At 36.0% G+C, this 19175-nt stretch overlaps 1 protein-coding gene across 6 annotated transcripts in view; it reads left to right on the forward strand.

Annotated features, from left to right (window-relative positions):
* The window catches only part of BCAS3 (BCAS3 microtubule associated cell migration factor), a 494341-nt gene that overhangs the window by 140562 nt on the left and 334604 nt on the right, over positions 1-19175 (forward strand). For all 6 annotated transcript variants that reach the window (XM_037069813.1, XM_037069810.1, XM_037069814.1 and 3 more), the window contains exon 14: positions 11467-11600. In XM_037069813.1, the coding sequence (XP_036925708.1) occupies positions 11467-11600 (134 nt within the window). The remainder of the gene's footprint in view (positions 1-11466; positions 11601-19175) is intronic.

Below are 19175 nucleotides of genomic sequence, written 5' to 3' on the forward strand. Positions count from 1 at the left end.
CTATCACGGGTTTTTAATTTGATATTTTTGGAAAAGGAAAATGTGAAATATGGAATCTTGCATTTCTTTTATGTGTCAGTGAATATCAAAAATGTAGTCATCAGTAACTGGTTATTGAATGAATGAATTTAGAGAGCCTTTAAATATTAGCTTTACTCTCAATAATGCGGTGAAAGCAGCAGGAGATAAATAGTGCTGTTGAGTTGCATTAATTTCTGTATTACAATTAAGCCAAGAACTTCAATATTTCAATTAATATACTAAGGTGTGTGAATGGAATTTTCCTTGTAATGTCAAATTTTTTTTAAACTTTGTAACATTTTATAAACTAGTTTACTTGTATTTTTCCCTTCTTTTGTGGCATTTTTTTTCTTTCTGGTTCTTTTTAAAGCTTTTGATAAGCAGAGATATTATATCAGTGAGGAATGCCCTGCTACATTTTGTTTTTTCCCCGAACATTTTATTACTAACAGTTTCAAATGTTAACATTTATCTAAAACATAATATAGTAATAACCCATGTACCACCACCTTCATTAAATACCTGTTCACATAGAAAATGATTTTATTTATTTATTTATAGAGAGGGAAAGGAAGGGTGAAAGAGAATGAGAGAAACATTAATGTGTGGTTACACTGTGTGCCCTGTACTGGGAACTGGCCTACAACTCAGGCAAGTACCCTGTCTGGGAAGAGAACCAGTGCCTCTTTGATTTGCGGGCCAATACTCAATCCACTGAAACATACCAGCCAGAGCACATTTTAATGTGTGTGTGTGTGTGTGTAATATATACATATGTGTATTTTGCTGAACTATTTGAATGTAAGTTACTTGTATTATAAAATTTAACCCAATATAAACTATGTATTTCCTAAGAATAAGAACTCTGTCTTGTATAAGCAAAATTGTATCGTAGTTCAGAAAACTAACACACTATATTATCTAATATCCAAGCCATAATTTAAAATTCCTCCATTTTTTCAAAAATGTGTTCTCTAGCTGCTTCAAATTGAGTTCTAATTCAAGTTCACTTCTTACATTTTGTTTTGTCTCATTAGTTCCATATAACTTCCACTTCTTTTTTGCAGTGCCCAGTCCAGTTATGTTATGCAAATTCTGCACTTGTCATATTTTTTCATTATAATAATGTTTTCTTTATTCTCTAAAAAGGCTTTTAAGTAACATTCAGGCTAAGGATTTTTTTTAACATCTTAAGTATTGCTGTCTACATCATTTCATCCTGGCAGTAGACACATCACATCAGGTTGTCTTGCAATTCACGATACTATATTTGATCACTTGGAGAAGTTAGTGACCCATCAAATGTCTGCATATTGGAAATAGGTTTCTCTTGTGGAGATTAGTAAGTAATCTGTGGAGTGTTGTTTTGGCCTCGTTTCTGAAACAACTTTTTATTTAATAGTTTTGTTACATTGAAGGCTGTATAACAGCGAGGTTTTTCTTAATTGTATTGTTTTCTGCATTGATTATCTGTTGTTCTTCTATTAAAAAAGTTTTCTCGCGCGAGCCTGCGAACTAGACTATCACGGTTCGATTCCCAGTCAGGGCACATGCTTGGGTTGCAGGCCAGTTTCCAGCAGGAGCCAGTTCTCTGCAGGGGATGCACGTGAAGCAACCATACATTGATGTTTCCTTCCTCTCTCCTTCCCTTCCCCTCTAAAGATAAATAAATAAAATATTTTTTAAAAAAAAGTTTTCTCTCATCACCCAGGATGAACCACAGTCATCCTGTATGTGGAAGGCAGAGTTTAAATGCTTAATTTGGTAAAATGCTTTATCAGTTTTTATAATTAGCTGTTGGTTTAATACTCTCAGTGGTGGAATTCCACTGTAGTGGAGTTATTTTTAAAATAAAAGTTACTTTGTTTATAAATAAAATTGTTATTTTGAGTTCAGAGCTAAAGTATTTTCATAAATGTACAGTCTTTTCTGATCTTACATTTTTGGTTGACGAATATGAAGAGACTGCCATTTATCTTATTCTGCAGAAATGATCCTATTAGTTAGGATGATGGTAAATAAAGAATGATGGTAAGAGGATAATATAGAGTACTTTGAATAATCTTTCCTCTAATAACTTAATTAGTCATTTTTGATAGGAAGATTTTTGTACTGATTGTTGATCAGTAGGATTGATTTAATTAATGAAGACAAAGATTTATTGAAGTGGGCTGGATGTTGTAGGAATTAAGTTAAATTTGAAGAAAGTCTGGAAGTTATGTCCCTCACAGCCCTCCACCTGGAGGAGCCAATATGACTCATTTTGATAGGCCATCTGTTATGTCAGATCTTCTTTGTATCAATGTACCTTTCATGCCAGCAGAGTCAGAGTCCTTCAGACCCTGGAAGCTTTATTTTTTCCTGTCGATGACTTTCTATTATAATAAGAACATTGGGTTGGGCAAAAAGTTTGTTTGGCTTTTTTCTGTAAGATGGCTCCAGTGGCACTTAGTCGTCTTCGACTTCACCCAAAACAATTTTGTTAGATTGCATTGCGTCAGCTGTCTAATCAGTGTGCATTAAAAAACAATAACAGCAACAACAAAAAAGCAACAGACTCCCAATATGGTGATGGAGCCCAAAGTGTTGAGGGCTGAGGCTGGCCAAGAAGGTATAGGTGAGCTGGTCTGCCCAGAAAGGTGCCAGCCAGGTGGCCCTGGTCAATTCCATTTGGGCTGCTATTCTTGGATGGAAAACTTTGAGAATTTAAGACATAAGTGCTCATTTCAAAGATCAATTCCAGCCAACACCCAAACGTATGTAAGAAGCTCCTACCCTCTCCTCTCAACCCGGCATGGGAAAAAAAACACAAAGTGGGTAGGTGTATCACCCAGTTTGGGAGTGAATGTTATATAAACCATTTGCAGATAATTTTGGTTCTCTTTTTTTAAAAGTCTTTGCACAATAAAACCAATGTATTTGTTGATACAGGACATTAATTCCATGAAATTGCATTAAGTGTAAAAAAACTTATAAACATTGATGAATTTTTGTGTAGCTATTTTAGTTTCTAGATAGAATTAAATATGCAACATTTTTGGCATGTTAAGCTTTATTATTTAAAGAAAGGTAAAAATGCAACTGAAATTTAAAAAAAGGATTTGTGCAGTGTATGGAGAAGGTGCTGTGACTTACTGAATGTGTCAAAAGTTGTTTGCGAACTTTTATGCTGTAGATTTCTTGCTGGGTGATGCTCTGAGGTCAGGTGGACCTGTTGAAGTTGATAGTGGTCAAATCCAGACTAATTGAGAACAAACCACAGAGGTAGTTTTGTGGTGATCGAACCTACATTGGTATACCATTATCAATGAAATTCCTTAGTTTATGTTAGGGTTCAGTGTTGCTGTTTTATCCTCTGTGGGTCTTGGCATATTAGTATTATTTGTATCCACCATTGAAGGATCATATAGAATAGTTTTAATATCCAAAATGGTTTTTTTTAAAAGCATATTTGGGAATTCTTGGTTATTTTTTTTTCTTTCAAGGATTCTTTCTGCTTCTTTTTTCCTCTTCTGTCGTTTGGGACTCCATGATTCATAGATTGTCTCCTTGATGGTATCCCACTGGTCTCAAAGGCTCTGTTAATCTTTCTTCATTATTTTTTTCCCAGTCTGGGTGATCCTGATTGCTTTCTTCTGCCAGTTCAAAGAGGGTGCTGCTTGCATCTCTCTGTTGAATTTTTCATTTCAGTAGTTGTAGTTTTCAACTCCAGAATTCTATTTGTTTCTTTTTTATGATATTATCTCTGTAGTGGTATCTACTGCTTAGTGAGACGTTGACATTGTCCTTATACTTTCCTTTAGTACCACAGACATGGTTTCTCTGCATCCTTACCAGCATTTAGTATTCCACCATTTTTTATGTTAGACTTCTTCTTATTTTGCCTTCTTGTCTTGTGCTATTCCTGATATTTTGCTTTTTTGTTACTTCTTTTTAACAAATTCCTATTAACCTTGATTCAAAATATATTTGATTATGGCCTTTTAGCACTTGTGTTTTTTTCCATTTCCATTTAGTCCCCTTATAATCCCCTCCCCTCAGCATTCAGCACACTGTTGTCCATGTCCATGAGTCCTTTTTCCTTTTTTACTCAATACCTCCACCCTCTAATCCCCCTTCCCACTAGTCATCATCTGTTCTCCATCTATGAGTCTGTCTCTGTTTTGCTTGTTTGTGCAGTTTGTTTGTTAGACTCCACATATTGGTGAAATCATATGGTATTTGTTTTACTCTGACTGACGTATTTCACTTAGCATAATGTTCTCCAGGTCCATTCATACTCTTGCAAAGGGTAAAATTTTCTTCTTTTTTATGGCCAAATAGAATTTTATTGTGTAAATGTCCCATAGTTGTTTTATACACTCATCTATTGATGGACATTGGGCTGCTTCCACATCTTGGCTATTGTAAATAATGTTGCAGTGACCTTAGAGGTGCTTATGTTCTTTTGAATTAGTGTTTTGGGTTCCTTTGGATATATTCCCTGAAGTGAGATAGTTGGGTCAAAAGGCAGATCCATTTTTAATTTTTTAAGGTATCTCCATACTGCTTTCCACAGTGGCTGCACTATACTTTCCTACCATCAATATATACGGGTTAACAATTGAAATGAGCAAAGATTTGAATAATTATATCACACAAAAATATGCAAATAATCAATATCATTGATCACCAAGACAATATGGCATATTAAAACTATAAGAAATCACCAAATACTGAAATGATTAAAAATTTTAAAAGACTGACCATACCAAATGTTGATTAGATTATTGAGCTCATGTTACATGCTGCTGTGGAAAACATTTTTGCAGTTTCTTTGTAAATATTGACCTGAGAGAAATCAATACAAATGCCTACACAGAGACTTGAAGTTGAATCTTCATAGAGTTGATTCACAGTAGCCCAAAACTATAAATAACTGCTGAATGAATATGTAATTTTTCATATATCCATATAATGGAAAACTACTCAGTAATAAAAGTCAGTGAATGGACTACTGTTACCCACAGCAAATAGGGTTAGAAAATTTTTGAATGATCCAATTTACGTGGAATTCCAAAGCAGGCAATGTTAATTTATAATGCTGGAAAGCCAATCAGTGGTCACTTGGGGCCATAGGATGGGGAGGGACTGAACTGCAAGTGGACACAAGATACATATTCTGTATCCTAATTATGGCAGTAGTTCCAGAGGTGTGTACGTATACTTCTCAGATTCATCAAACTGAGTGCGTTTATTGTATATGAATTGTACATTAGTTGAGGTTAATAAAGTTTTAAAAAATATTCTGGCATCTGACCAGTTGGAAAAAGAAGAATATGTATAGACATGTTCCACTTTCCTCTATGTCTGTTGGATGAATAGACTGTTCAAAATACTAGAACACCTATTATAAAAATCCATCAGATGTAGCTAAAGACACCTATGGAACTGAAAAATTTCATAATGAAAAATCAAAGAATGAGCCTTGGCTGGTGTAGCTCAGTGGATTGAGTGCGGGCCTGCGAACCACACAATTGCGGTTCGATTCCCAGTCAGGGCACGTGCCTGGGTTGCAGGCCAGTTCCCAGTAGGGGACTCACGAGAGGCAACCATACATTGATATTTCTCTCCTTCTCTCCTTCCCTTCCCCTCTAAAGATAAATAAATAAAATCTTTTAAAAATCTTTAAGAAAAAATAAAAAGTTTAAAAAAAATAAAAGAATGAAAAGAAGTTATTTAAATAAAGATGTTAGGACATTTAACTACAAACTCCTGAAAATGTAAGAGAATGTATTTTAAAAGTTGTGAAAAAAGTGAGCTAGAAAACTAATTGTTGATTTTAGACTTCCAGCCAAGACAGAGGCATAGGTAGATACACTTTGCCTCCTCACACAACCAAAAGGACAACAACAAATTTAAAAGCAAAAAATAACCATAACTGCTAGAAAATTAAACTGTATGGAAGTCACGACAACCAAGGAGTTAAAGAAAAAACATTCATTCAGACTGGTAGGGGTGGAGACAGGAAGCCAGGATGGAGAGTACTTGTGGCAAGGTGGTAGCTGGAGGACAGGGCAGTCCCACATTTGTGTGTGGATAAACTGGGAGGAACAACTGGGCAATGGGACAGACCACATATTCCAGGGTTCCAGCACTGGGAAATAAAGCCTCAAAACCTCCGAGTGTAAAAACCTGTGGGGTGGGAGAAACTCCCAGCCTCACAGGAGAGTCCATCGTAGGGACTCACAAGCACCTGGAACATACACAAGACCACCCACCCAGGAATCAGCACCAGAAGGGGGCAGTTTGCTTGTGGGTAGTGGGGGAAGTGACTGAAAGCCCGCTGAGAGCTGAGCAAATGACATTGTTCCCTCTCGAACCCCTCCCCCACATAGAGTGCCACAACATAGGGTTGCCTTGCCCTGGCAAATACCTAAGGCTCACCCCTTACTACTTAAGAGGCCTGCTGAGACAAAAAATATGGCCCAAGTGAGAGAACAGATCAAAGCTCTAGAAAAAAATACAACTAAACGATCAAGAGATAGCTAGCCTATCAGATGCAGAGTTCAAACCACTGGCAATCAGGATGCTCACAGAAATGGCTGAGTATGGTCACAAAAGAGGGGAAAAAGTGAATACTATGAAAAGCCAAATAAAGGAAAATGTACAGGGAACCAACAGTGAAAAGAAGGAAACTGGAATTCAAACTAACAGTTTGGAGCAGAAGGAAGAAATAAACATTCAACCAGAACAGAATGAAGAAACAAGAATTCAAAAACACGAGGAGAGGCTCAGGAACCTCCAGGGGAACTTTAAATGTTCCATCATCCAAATCAAGGGGTTCCAGAAAGAGAAGAGGAAGAGCAAGAAATGGAAGACTTATTTGAAAAAAATAATGAAGGAGAACTCCTCCAGTCTGGCAAAGGAAATAGACTTCCAGGAAGTCCAGGAATCTCAGAGAGTGCCAAAGAAGCTGGATCCAAAGAGGAACACACAAAGGTACATCATCTTTAAGTTACCCAAGATTAAAGGTAAGGGGAGAATCTTAAAAGCAACAAGAGGAAAGGAGAGAATTACCTACAAAGCAGTTCCCTTAAGACTGTCAGCTGATTTCTCAGAAAAATCTGTACAGGCAAGAAACTGTTGGAAAGAAGTATTTGAAGTCATGAAAGGCAAAGACCTACATCCAAGATTACTCTATCCAGCAAAGCTATCATTTGTAATAGAAGAACAGATGAAGTTCTTCCCAGATGAGGTCAAGTTAAAGGAGTTCATCATCAACAAGCCCTTATTATATGAAATGTTAAAGGGACTTATCTAAGAAAAAGATGATCAAAAGAATGAACAGTAAAATGACAACAAACTCACAGTTATCAACAACCAAACCTAAAAATTCAAAAACAAAAATGAACTAAGCAAACAACTGGAATAGGAACAGATTCACAGAAATAGGGATGGCAGGGATGTTATCAGTGGAGAGGGGAAGGGGGGGAGTGGGGGGAAAGTTACATAAAATAGACAAGGTGAGGTTAAGAATAGTATGGGAAATGCTGAAGCTGAAGAGTTTGTGTGTGTGACCCATGCACAGGAACTAAGGTGGGGGATGGGAGTAATGGTGGGAGAGGGTACAGGGCAGACGGGAGAAAGGGGTGAAAAAAATGGGACAACTGTAATAGCATAATCAATAAAATATATTAAGAAAAAAAGAAAATTGTTGACTTTAGACTTTTCCATGTGGGACACGAATAACAGCCACATCAGAGATTTTTTACTCTAACATATGTTGGTATCAAGGAACACGTATAAAGGACAAATGGACAAAGCCAAAGTGGGGTAGGGTCAAGGGTGGGAGCTGGGGCTGGCTGGGGGAGTGGTGTGGAGAAAATCGAGACAACTGTACTTGAACAACAATAAAAATAAATAAAAAACATATCTTGGTTCTGGATATGTGCAGCTTTTGGAGGGGATCAAGTAAATCGTATCCGTTGTTCATTGGATAGGTTTACATCATTGCCTTTAATGGTGTTATTGAGCATAAAGTCAAGGAAGTGTTAATATATATCCTGGGCCACAAATGTGGAAAGAATACAATGTCAAGTTTGATTATCCCCATCATTAAGCATGTTAAGAAATGGGCTAATATTGATGCTGCCATAGCAACTGAGACCACTGCTTTCAGGTATTCATATTTGGTTTAAAGGTTTTTTAAAAACAGACTTTAATGGACTATGATATTATTATGGCTTTATGTAATTTGCAAACCTAATAGATTTTTATCAATAAGAGGATTCTGATTCTCTGCTTTTATGTGTATAAATTTGACTGATAATGATAAAAATAATTAAATATAAGTTTGAATCTGTACAGGTATTGATGGGAACGTGTTAAATTCACAAGAATTAATACCAAAACAAAGTTGTTTTATGAATGATAATTGAAATTTCTGTAAAGATTTCGATTTGACCCAGAATATCAGTGTTCATGTCTGTTTTTGGAAGAGCGTGACTAGCTGGTAATTTGTCTTCCACTTCATATATGTGCATGTGATAAAGAAACATACAATTAGGTAGGTGTTATAAATAGGATATGGCAGACAGACATATCTACTCATGTTTCCACGATTTTATAGCGTATGCCCAGTGGAGGTTTGCTGCTCTTTAATTTGGCCTTTTGGGCTAACCAGCTGACGCCCAGTTGAAAAGACTTATGTTCTTATAAGGCCACAAAAGCCTTAATGTTCAGTCTCTAGTCTCAGATTTTGGAGAACACCATGTACCATCAGCAGCTCCAGTCCCACCCTCTAATGCTAACGCTCATCTATCAAACTTGAGGCTGAGAGTGAGGGAGAGGAAGCTTCCAGATAAACATACAACAGCGCCTAAACAGCTAATCACTCTAGGCTTCCGCTTCCAGGGCCTATAATTAGAAGTCCTATTTTCCCTTGTATTCCCAGATGACGCAAATGCATTTTGTGGCTTGGCACCTCATTTGGGGCGTAGGTTTAGTTTATGGCCAGGCTGGTCTGGTTTAGTCTTCTGATGCTGCATAAATAGTTCTCAAGCCACAGTCTACTCTGTACAAGTTTTTCCTTTTATGTATATCTGGTTTTTAACTTGTTTTCTAGAGGAAAAAAGCTTGTCATTTCTCCCAGAAGAATGTGTGCAAAAGAGGAAATTATAAATTAAAAGAAAACACATGATTGTATAATAGTACACAAGCTATTTCTTCCTTTCCTCTCTGCTCTTGCCATTTTTTCCCCATCATTTTAGTTTTGTCAAAGATATTAAGCTAATTGCTGGAAGCCACATTTGTGTAGAGAAGTGGAAAATGAAAACTTTGAGCTAGGATACAGTGAAGATAAAAGGATACATTTTCAATGGGATATTTCTCTAAAAGTTTGAATTTGTTTTTATGGTAAAAAACTAGATATTTCAGTTTCAAAAGCTGAGAATGTGTTTTTTTCTGAACATTCATGCAAAACAATACTGGTCTTGATTTGACTAATAGACACTTATTTACATGCTCATTTTGAGTAAAATATTGATCTATGATTCTAAAGGAAACTAAATTTATCTTCAGTAGCTAATATATTCTTGTTATAAATGCAAGTTCATGACATTTCCTGTCAGAGTGATTTTTCCATTGGATGGGTTGTCATACACAGAAAATATTTCGTTGTGGGAAAGTTGACTCAAACCAGACTAGTGGATTGTAATAATGCAAATTGAGGATATAACTCAGCAAAAACTAGGAATAAAGAAATTCCATGCAGAAAAGAACAACAGCATTCATGTTCAACCTTAGAAATTTATCATTTGAATAACAACAACAATATGGACAGAATGTAAAGTATGTCAGTGACATCATGACCATAGCTAGTTGCAGGGTGGGAGGCAATATTACATAAACTGTTACAGATTTGAAGTAGACTTCAATAAACATTTAAAATATATTCTCCTGGAAACAATCAGGGCACTGGCACGTAGTATGTTATAGCTGTATCTTATATTAGCCATGTAAATTGTGAACTCAAATATACTTCCACCTTTCTTTTTTTAAAATATTTTATTTATTTATCTTTAGAAGGGAAGGGAAGGAGAAAGGGAGGGAAATATCAATGTATGGTTGCTTTTCATACATTCCCTGCTGGGAACTGCCTGCAACCCAGGCATGTGCCATGACTGGGAATCGAACCGCGATTCTCTGCTTCCCAGGCCCGTGCTCAATTACACCAGCCAGGTACTTCCACCTTTCTATTTAAATGACTACCTTAGAAAACTACAAACCACTGTATCTCAGGAACACAGATACAAAAGTCCCCAACAAAATACTAGCTAATTTAATCCTGAATATTTTTATGGTCTTCATTATCCCAAAATTGATTTTTAGACTTAGTATGATCCTCCCAAAAATTCTAGGAATTTTTTTTCAGTAGATATCAAAAAGTGTATTCTGTGTTTGGAAGGGCAAAGGAATTGAAATAGCTAAAATAATATTGGGAAAGGTCAGAAAAGGATGACTCACTTGGCCTGATTTCAAGATTTCCTATATTCAAGATTTCCTGTATAGTTACAGTAATCAAGAAAGTGTGTTATTAAGGAAAGTATAAAGACAGAAATTGATCCACTAGAATTGTAGTTTTAGAAGGAGACCTACGCATATATGGCAAGTTGATCTTTGCCAAGTTGACAGTGGATAACAATTGAAGGATGAAGAATTCAATGGATAAAGAGAATAGTTTCTTCAAAAAATCCCGTTGGAACAATTGGACATCATTTGCAAAAATTTAATTTGTTGGATATCTTACAGCTTTTGCAAAAATTAACTCAAAATGGATGATAGTCCTAAATGTAAAATAAAAACTATGGAATTTTGATAAGAAAACATAGAAAAATTTGTGACTTTGGATTATGCAAAGAATTCTTAGCTGTTACATCTCATCAGAATGAAAAACTTGGCCCTGTGAGCGCTATTGCAGGCAATTCAATAAATATCCTGCTGGGGTAGCAGCCAGCCATAAACTGGTGATGAAGTAGGATATTGGTAGTTGTTTTCATAGGTAAATTGGAACTTAAAATTCAGGTTTTGAGAAATGGCAAGTGGTGGGAATTGACATGGGAATAAGTCATCTTCATATTCATTTGATCAAATTTGCTACTGTAAAATGCTTGTGAACTCTGTAAATTCAGGTATATGAAACTTTTTTTCCCTAGCTGTAGGGTAACATCATGAATCTAGGATTCTTACTCTTGTATATTATCCTGATGTAGTACTGGGGTTTGGTATTTACATGGGATAAAGATACTGTTTTAATTTTTTTATTGTGAATACTTTCTTTTATCTTTGGTAATTTTTTCTTTGATAATTTTTTAAAGCATGATGAGTACTTTATATTCACAAATATATTTCATCCACTTACATAATGGTTTTTATTTTTACCCTCTTTTTTGTTATATCCTACAGGAATGCTCCTAGTCACAACAGATACCCTTGGTCACGACTTTCACGTCTTCCAAATTCTGACTCATCCTTGGTCCTCATCACAGAGTGCTGTCCATCATCTCTATACTCTTCACAGGGGAGAAACTGAAGCCAAAGTAAGTTGCATGTTTTTCAGAAGGTGTTTTCTTAGTGTAATATGACATCTGACATAGCTGGTTGTTTATTATCATACTGGAAATTAATGTTAGAACATATTTGATGATAGAATGGGTCAGAAAATTACAAAACAATTTTATTGCATCTTGAACCAGTGCATAAATAACAGGTAAACAGTTCAGTGACTGTTAAAACAAAAGTTCTGTTGATCTTTCTCCTCCTACCCTAATGCCATTGCTTGGTGATGAGGAAACCTGTCATCTAGTTGTTACCCATTTCTCCAGACCTTTTTCTAGGTATTTTGATTCTCTATGCAGGCATACACATATACATACATAGACACATACATGTAAACACATATATGTTCAGAAAACTGCAAGTTTTGTAGTGTATCGACTATTTGGATATTTTCCAGTGGTATACTGGAGCCATCTCACAAGGGCTAGTGAGACTCAGTTATGCACTTTTGTCCCCAACTCTGGATGTAGTGACATTAGATTGGCGTGAAATCGTCCACTGGAGGAGTGTTTACATAGTGGAAATCAGCAAACACTACAGGTCGGAGTAAATCTCTTTCCTTAGGGAGCCAGTTTTTGACATGTAACAGTACATTACTGTGCACACATACATGAAGGTGTACATACATGTGCACACATACCCATGCATATAATTTATTGAGTATTTGCTATGTGCTTTGCATGTATTTAGTATTCTTCATATTTTTGATAAATATTGAGATGTCATCTTAATAGCCTAAAATCACAAATATACTTTTTGTTTCACAGAGCCTGTGGCTGTGCATTTACTAGTGTACTTCGGTATGGCCTTTATTCCGAGGGCTCATGGACCCAACACCATTTATCGATCAGTCTGGCTTTTCTCAATAGTCCAAAATGCTTTTTTGTCATAAATTCCCATTATAGAAGTTTTTCCATAGTAGAAGTTTTTCTTTCTACTATGGAAAAACTTCTATAATAGAATGAAACATCTGAAATATATAGGAACACATGAAGGGTTCATAATGATATTTAGAAAGGAACCATTGGCTGTTACTGTAGGATGCTTGTTTATTAAGCATTATGAAAATTGATAATTGAAGGGAAAGTATGGAGCATTTACCTTTCTTGTATCAATTTCATAAGGTATCAAAATAGTTGATGAGGGAATGTTCGATTTTATGAAGAATTCCAGTTTTGAAATGTTAGACTTTAGACTTATTCTAGTGATGTTTTGCAATATGTATACATATTGAAACATTATATTTGATACCTGAAACTAATATAATGTTGCATATCAGTTATACCTCATTTGAAAAAAGCAGTTAGAATTTTAAGAATCAGTGTGTTGCTACCCCTGATGAAACAGTGGACCTAGGCAATAATGATCTGTGTTTGGTGTCAGCAGATGAGTCTTGACATCACCAAAGTAAAGCATTCATTAGTTATCATGTGCTTCCCAGTGTGATGTGATGTAACAGGATGTGTGTGACATCATCATCATTGAAAATATTTCTACCAGCCCTCTAAATTAAACCTCAGTCTAATTCAGCCCCTAGATAGAATTAGCGCTTTAAACAAGATATGGAGATTGAGGAACAAGTTAAACAATACCAACTCTCAAATGTGGGAGGTCCTTATTACAAGTGTCACCTGGTTTTTACAACAAACAGCTGTAATGGGAAATAAAAGTGGTTGTGTGGCAGGGCTTAAAAGTACTTGTAGAGACGACTATTATCTAAGTACTAAGTATGATCTTATTTGAATCTTATTTCATACAAATTAAGTGTAAAAATGTATTTTTCATACAAATGAGAAGATTTGAACATTTGCCTTAGTAGATACTGTTAAAGAATTTAGTGTGCTTATTTTCCTGTGATGCATACAAATGCATTTGTGGAGAACTTCCGCCAAGATGGAGGCATAGGTGGAAACACTGTGCCTTCTCCCACAACCAAGTTTGAATACAACAAAAGTTTTGGAGAACTAGGACACACCCAAAGACCAGAAAACGGAATTACACGGAAATCTGACAACTACGAACCGTTCAACGGGGACGGTAAGAGAGGCAGAGCCAGCAGCGGAGCTGGGTCGGGCAGAACAGATCCCCCGATCTAGGCGTACAGGCAGCCCAGAACCAGTCGGGGTGTGGGGCAGACTGACCAAGGTAGCACATTCGCGCACAGTGAGACGGACCACGCAGGCCCCAGGGGGCGAACCCAGTGGTGGAGGGCTGACAGCGGTGGCACACTCGCGTGCAGTGGAACGAAACACGTGGGCCTGGTGACGGTGGTGGCTGCGGTGCTGGTGGGGGTGCCGGTGGGGGTCGTAGCAGCAGGTGGCAGAGGGAAGCCATTGTCCCTCTTTGACCCCGCCCCCACATACATCGTCACAACCCAGCGACCTAGTTGCCCTGCTCTAGTGAACACTTTAGGGCTCCGATCCTGCTACGGAACAGGCACGAACAGCCCAAAAGATGGCGCAAGAAGAACTCAAAGTCCCAGAGCCAATAACTCTAAGCGACCAACAGATTGCCAGCCTCTCAGAAGCCCAATTTAAGACACTATTTATCAGGATGCTCACAGAATTGGTAGAATATAGTCACAAATTAGAGGAACACATGAAGGCTAAACTAATTGAAATGAAGGGAGATGTCCAGGAAACCAATAGCGATGGAAAGGAAACTGGGACTCAAATCAATGGAATGTACCAGAAGGAAGAACAAAACATCCCACCAGAAAGGAATGAAGAAACAGGAATTCAAAACAATGAGGAGAGGCTTAGGAACCTCCAGGACATCTTTAAACGTTCCAACATCTGGATTATAGGGGTACCAGAAGGGGGAAAGAAAAAGCCACGAGTGGAAAATGTATTTGAACAAATAATAAAGGAGAACTTCCCCAGTCTGGCAAAGGAAATAGACTTCCAGGAAATCCAGGAAGCTCAGAGAGTCCCGAAGAAGTTGGACCCAAGAAGGAACACACCAAGGCACATCATAATTACATTAGCCAAGACTAAAATGAAGGAGAGAATCCTAGAAGCAGCAAGGGATAAGGGGACAGTCACCTATAAAGGAGTACCCATCAGACTGTCAGCGGATTTCTCAAAAGAGACCTTACAGGCAAGAAGGGGCTGGAAAGAAGTATTCCAAGTCATGAAATCCAAAGACCTACAGCCAAGATTGCTTTATCCAGCAAAACTTTCATTTAGAATGGAAGGACAGATAAAGTGCTTCTCAGATAAGGTCAAGTTCAAGGAGTTCATCATCACCAAGCCCTTATTATATGAAATGCTAAAGGGACTTATATAAGAAAGAGATGATGAAAAATATGTACAGTGAAAGGACAGCAAACACACAGTTATTAACAACCACACCTAAAACAAAAGCAAACCAAGAGGACAGCTAGATCAGGAGTGGAACCATAGAAATGAAGAACACATGGAGGGTTAGAAATGGGGGTGGGAGGAGGAGAAGGGGGGAGAAGGCACAGAAAATAGCATAGATGGTAGGTAGAAAATAGATAGGGGGGAGGGCGAGAATAGTGGGGGAAATATAGAATCTAAAGAATTTGAGACATGTGGTTATAAACTAAGGGGGGGAAAATAGTGGGGGAGGGAGTGTGTGGGTGGAGGGGAATAAAGGGGAAATAGAACAACTGTAATGGTATAATCAATAAAATATATTTAAAAAAAAGAAAAAAAGCAAATGCATTTGTGGATGTGTAGAATTTATTTTAAAAATAATCTACAAGTAGGAGAGTGTTTGTTAAATAAAAGAACAAATAAATGATACAAGAAAATAGACTTTTTTTACTAAAAAGCATTTAGGGGTGTTTTATTGTATTGAAATATAAAGAAAAATATAATTATATTTCTTTTCTTTTTTATTGTTTACATTATTATAGATATCCCTGTTTTCCCTCCCTTTGCTCACTGGTCCCCTGCCCTCACCCCTTGCTGGCCATCCCCACACTGTTTTCTGTATCTGTGGGTCATGCATGTACGTTCTTTGGTTGTGTTGATTGCAAGAGTCTTAAGAAACATGACTTAAATGCAATGTGTGAACTTTGTTTGGAGATTGATTTAAGCAAAGTGTAATATTTTTAAAACAGGTGGAGAAAAATAGACCTTGAATTGGATATTATGTGATACTAGTTAATTTTGCTGGGTCTGCAGTTGTGGTTTGTTTTTTTAAAATCTTTGTCTGTTTGGCATATATCCTGAAGTCATACTGGAGTGAAACAGTATGCCATCTCTAATCTGCCTTTAAATATTCTGGTATAACAAAACTAAGGGATAGGTTAATAAACAAGATTTACAAAGTGTTAGTTATTGGAAATTTCTCCAACAGAAAGTAAAACAATACTTTCAACAATATTATGCTGTTCTATTTACTTTTAGCTTTATAACATAATTCAATGTTCATTTTTAAAAACTTTCCTAGCTATTCTTGGGCACTTTTCATTGATGCAGTTTAGAGTAACCTTATTGAGTTATGCAAAGAATTTTATGGAGTTTTTTACTTGGATTACATTCAAATTACATTTTAATACAGTTAGAAATAACATTTATAATGCAGAAATTTTATATCTAGGAAGTATTATTTTTGTCAACTTAGTTATTGCTGTGGTATGACAAAAGTATTGATTGTTTTGTAGTGTATTTTTATCTTCTTGCTTTGCTAGACTCCACTGTAAAATCAAATAGCTTCTTTAGTAATTTTTTTTGATTTTGTAAGTAGAATGTATTTTCTGAAAATCATGATTTTGTTTTACTTTTTAAAGTTTTATTTGTCATACTACCTTGGCTAGGAACTCTAAAATAATGTGTAAGAGTATTAGAGATAGCTATAGTATTTATTAATAATACCATAAATTAAATGATAGCCTAAAATTTATATTTTTATCATTTTGCTCTATTTCTAGCATCTGTTTTTATTTCAGTACTATGCTTTTTGATTATTACACCTTTGTAATATAGTTTGAACTTAGGTGGTGTGATGATTCCAACTTTGTTCTTTTTTCCAACATTTTATGTGGTTCCAGGTGAATTTTAGGATTTTTCTATTTCTGTGAAAAATGTCCATAGGATTATTATGTTGAATCTGTGGATTGATTTGGGTAGTTTAAATATTCTACCAATATTAATTCTTTCAGTTCATGAGCATGGAGTATGTTTTCATTTGTTTTCTCTTCAGTTTCTTTCATCAGTGCCTTACAGTTTTCCTTGCACAGATCTTTCACCTTCTTGGTTTCATTTTCTTAAGTATTGTATTAATTTTCAATGCAATTGCAAATGAGATTGGTGTTTTTAATATTTCTCTTCTTGATAGTTCATTGTTAGTTTGTAAAAATGCAACTGATTTTGGTATGTTTGATTTTGTATCTCATAACTTTACTGAATTTATTAGTTCTAACAGTGTTCTGGTGAAGTCTTTAGAGTTTTCTATGTATAATAGCATGTCACCTTCAAACAGAGAGTTTTACTTCTTTCTTTCCAATTTGGATCCCTTTAATTTCTTTGTCTTGCCTAATTGCTCTGGCTGGCACTTCCAGAACCATGTTTAATAAAAGAGGCAAGTGTGGGAATCCTTGTCTTGTTCCTGATCTCACAGGAAAAACTTTGAGCTTTTCACCAGATTGTGATATTAGCTGTGGGCTAGTCATACGTAGTCTTTATTATGTTGAGGTACGTTCCACTCTGTTGAGAGTTTTTGTTATGATGGATGTTGAATTTTTTCAAATTATTTTTCTGCATCTATTGAAATGGATTATATAATTCCTATCCTTCATTTTGTTTATGTGTCTGATTGGGAGCTGGACCCTCAGGCACCAGCATTTAAAATATACAATTATGCCTCTTTCATGAATAGGCAGAGATGGGCATTTTAGTCTTTTGCCTTCGTGTGGTGCTCTGGGTGGACAGCAGGTGAAGAATTAATTTTAAACTATACAAACATTCCATTCCTCACCAAACTTCGTATTACTACTTTTACCTCCATGTATAATTTGCTTTAATTGCTTGCTCTTATATTCAATGGGCTATGCCATTCAATAATTATTTTAATGCTCAAAATATCCTAGATTTGGCCAGGGGAGCCATGTAAGTTGTTTTGACACATCTCCCTTATTCTTTGTAAGTGTCCTTTCTTTTTGGCACAATGAACTTGCTTACTGTCACGTTTAGTCACCATTTGTTTTTGTTCCTTTTGTATGGAAATTTTCAACTAGATGAGCATTTTGGTAATGATTTAGTATTTCATTATGCTCCTGGGCACGTATATATTTTGAGTTTATTTCTTAACTCCGATTTTATAATCCCTGTCCTGTCCTCTCTAATCACTGGTATGCTTTGCCTCAGTGATAATCTCAAAGAATTTGAATATATTAGGCATTTACACCGATTTATTTTTACTTACACCTCTTTTTGATACCTCTTTTGCATTAGCATTATTTATCATTTAATTTACCTACATGTCCACCTGGAAATAGAGGTCATGCTTAGGCTTCTTTGTATCTTTAACCCTTAGAACAGTGCTCTGCACATGGACAGATGTTCATAGGTACAGATGTTTGATACTCTCAGTGCTATTCCTTTCTAACAGGAAAACCAAACAGAAGTTATTAAAATTATTTTATTCTCTGTCACAGCTTGTAATGTAGGGGCTTGGGAATTTCTAAACACCAAACATCAAGATCTAAGGGAACTCAATTAATGACCATAAAATTAATTTTATAAGCTTTACTGAAAACTGTGTTTTGAAATGATATATACAAGTTCACACTGATGATAAAATCTATATGGCATGTGATCTGTCTATCCATCTTTGAGTACTTCAGAATCATGTCATTCTGGCCTCTTTAATCAGGCAAGGAAAAAAATCAAGTATGTGGATCTAATTATGTTGAATTAAGTTGTTTTGTGATCTATGACTTGGGATATCCTCTGCATCTGACAGTAATTTTCCTCATAAAGCACATATGGAGCTAGAAAAATGTTCCCAGTTTTCAACAGTTAAGTCATATGTTGTAAAACCTTACAATATTTTGTTGATATACTTCCGTAATGTCTTAGTCAAGCAGACACAAGTCGTTTTATACTTAACATACTAATTTTTATAAATTGTAAACTTGCTTTTGAAACATCTGCACATCAGATTAGTGTTACTTTTATTATGTCAGAGTGATCCTGCAAAATGATATGATTGGTATGTTTAATTCTCAAGGGGAAAGAATCTCACTTTTTAGTATTATTAATTGTTAGTATTTGATGGTCAGTTCAGGTGAAAACAAACAAATTTACTATGAGTGTGTCCCAAATATCGCCTATTTATGCTTTTGCCAAAATTCAGTTTTTACTCGACTTTCTGAATTTTTACTTACTAAACATCATCTTGATTTTTGCCAGTCCCCCCGCCAAACATTAACTTTATTGAAATGTAATTGTTATAATATAAACTGAATCATAGTACAAATACATCCATAGACAATACCTAAACAACTGGGCCTGGTTGGCCAACAATTATAGTGCCCCTCCATTACAGTAGAGGTGACACCTTTCCATCATCCTACTATGGCA

The sequence above is a fragment of the Sturnira hondurensis genome, unplaced genomic scaffold, assembly GCF_014824575.4.
Source record: "Sturnira hondurensis isolate 20B ecotype Veracruz unplaced genomic scaffold, ASM1482457v3 Scaffold0018728, whole genome shotgun sequence".
NCBI classification, from domain to species: domain Eukaryota; kingdom Metazoa; phylum Chordata; class Mammalia; order Chiroptera; family Phyllostomidae; genus Sturnira; species Sturnira hondurensis.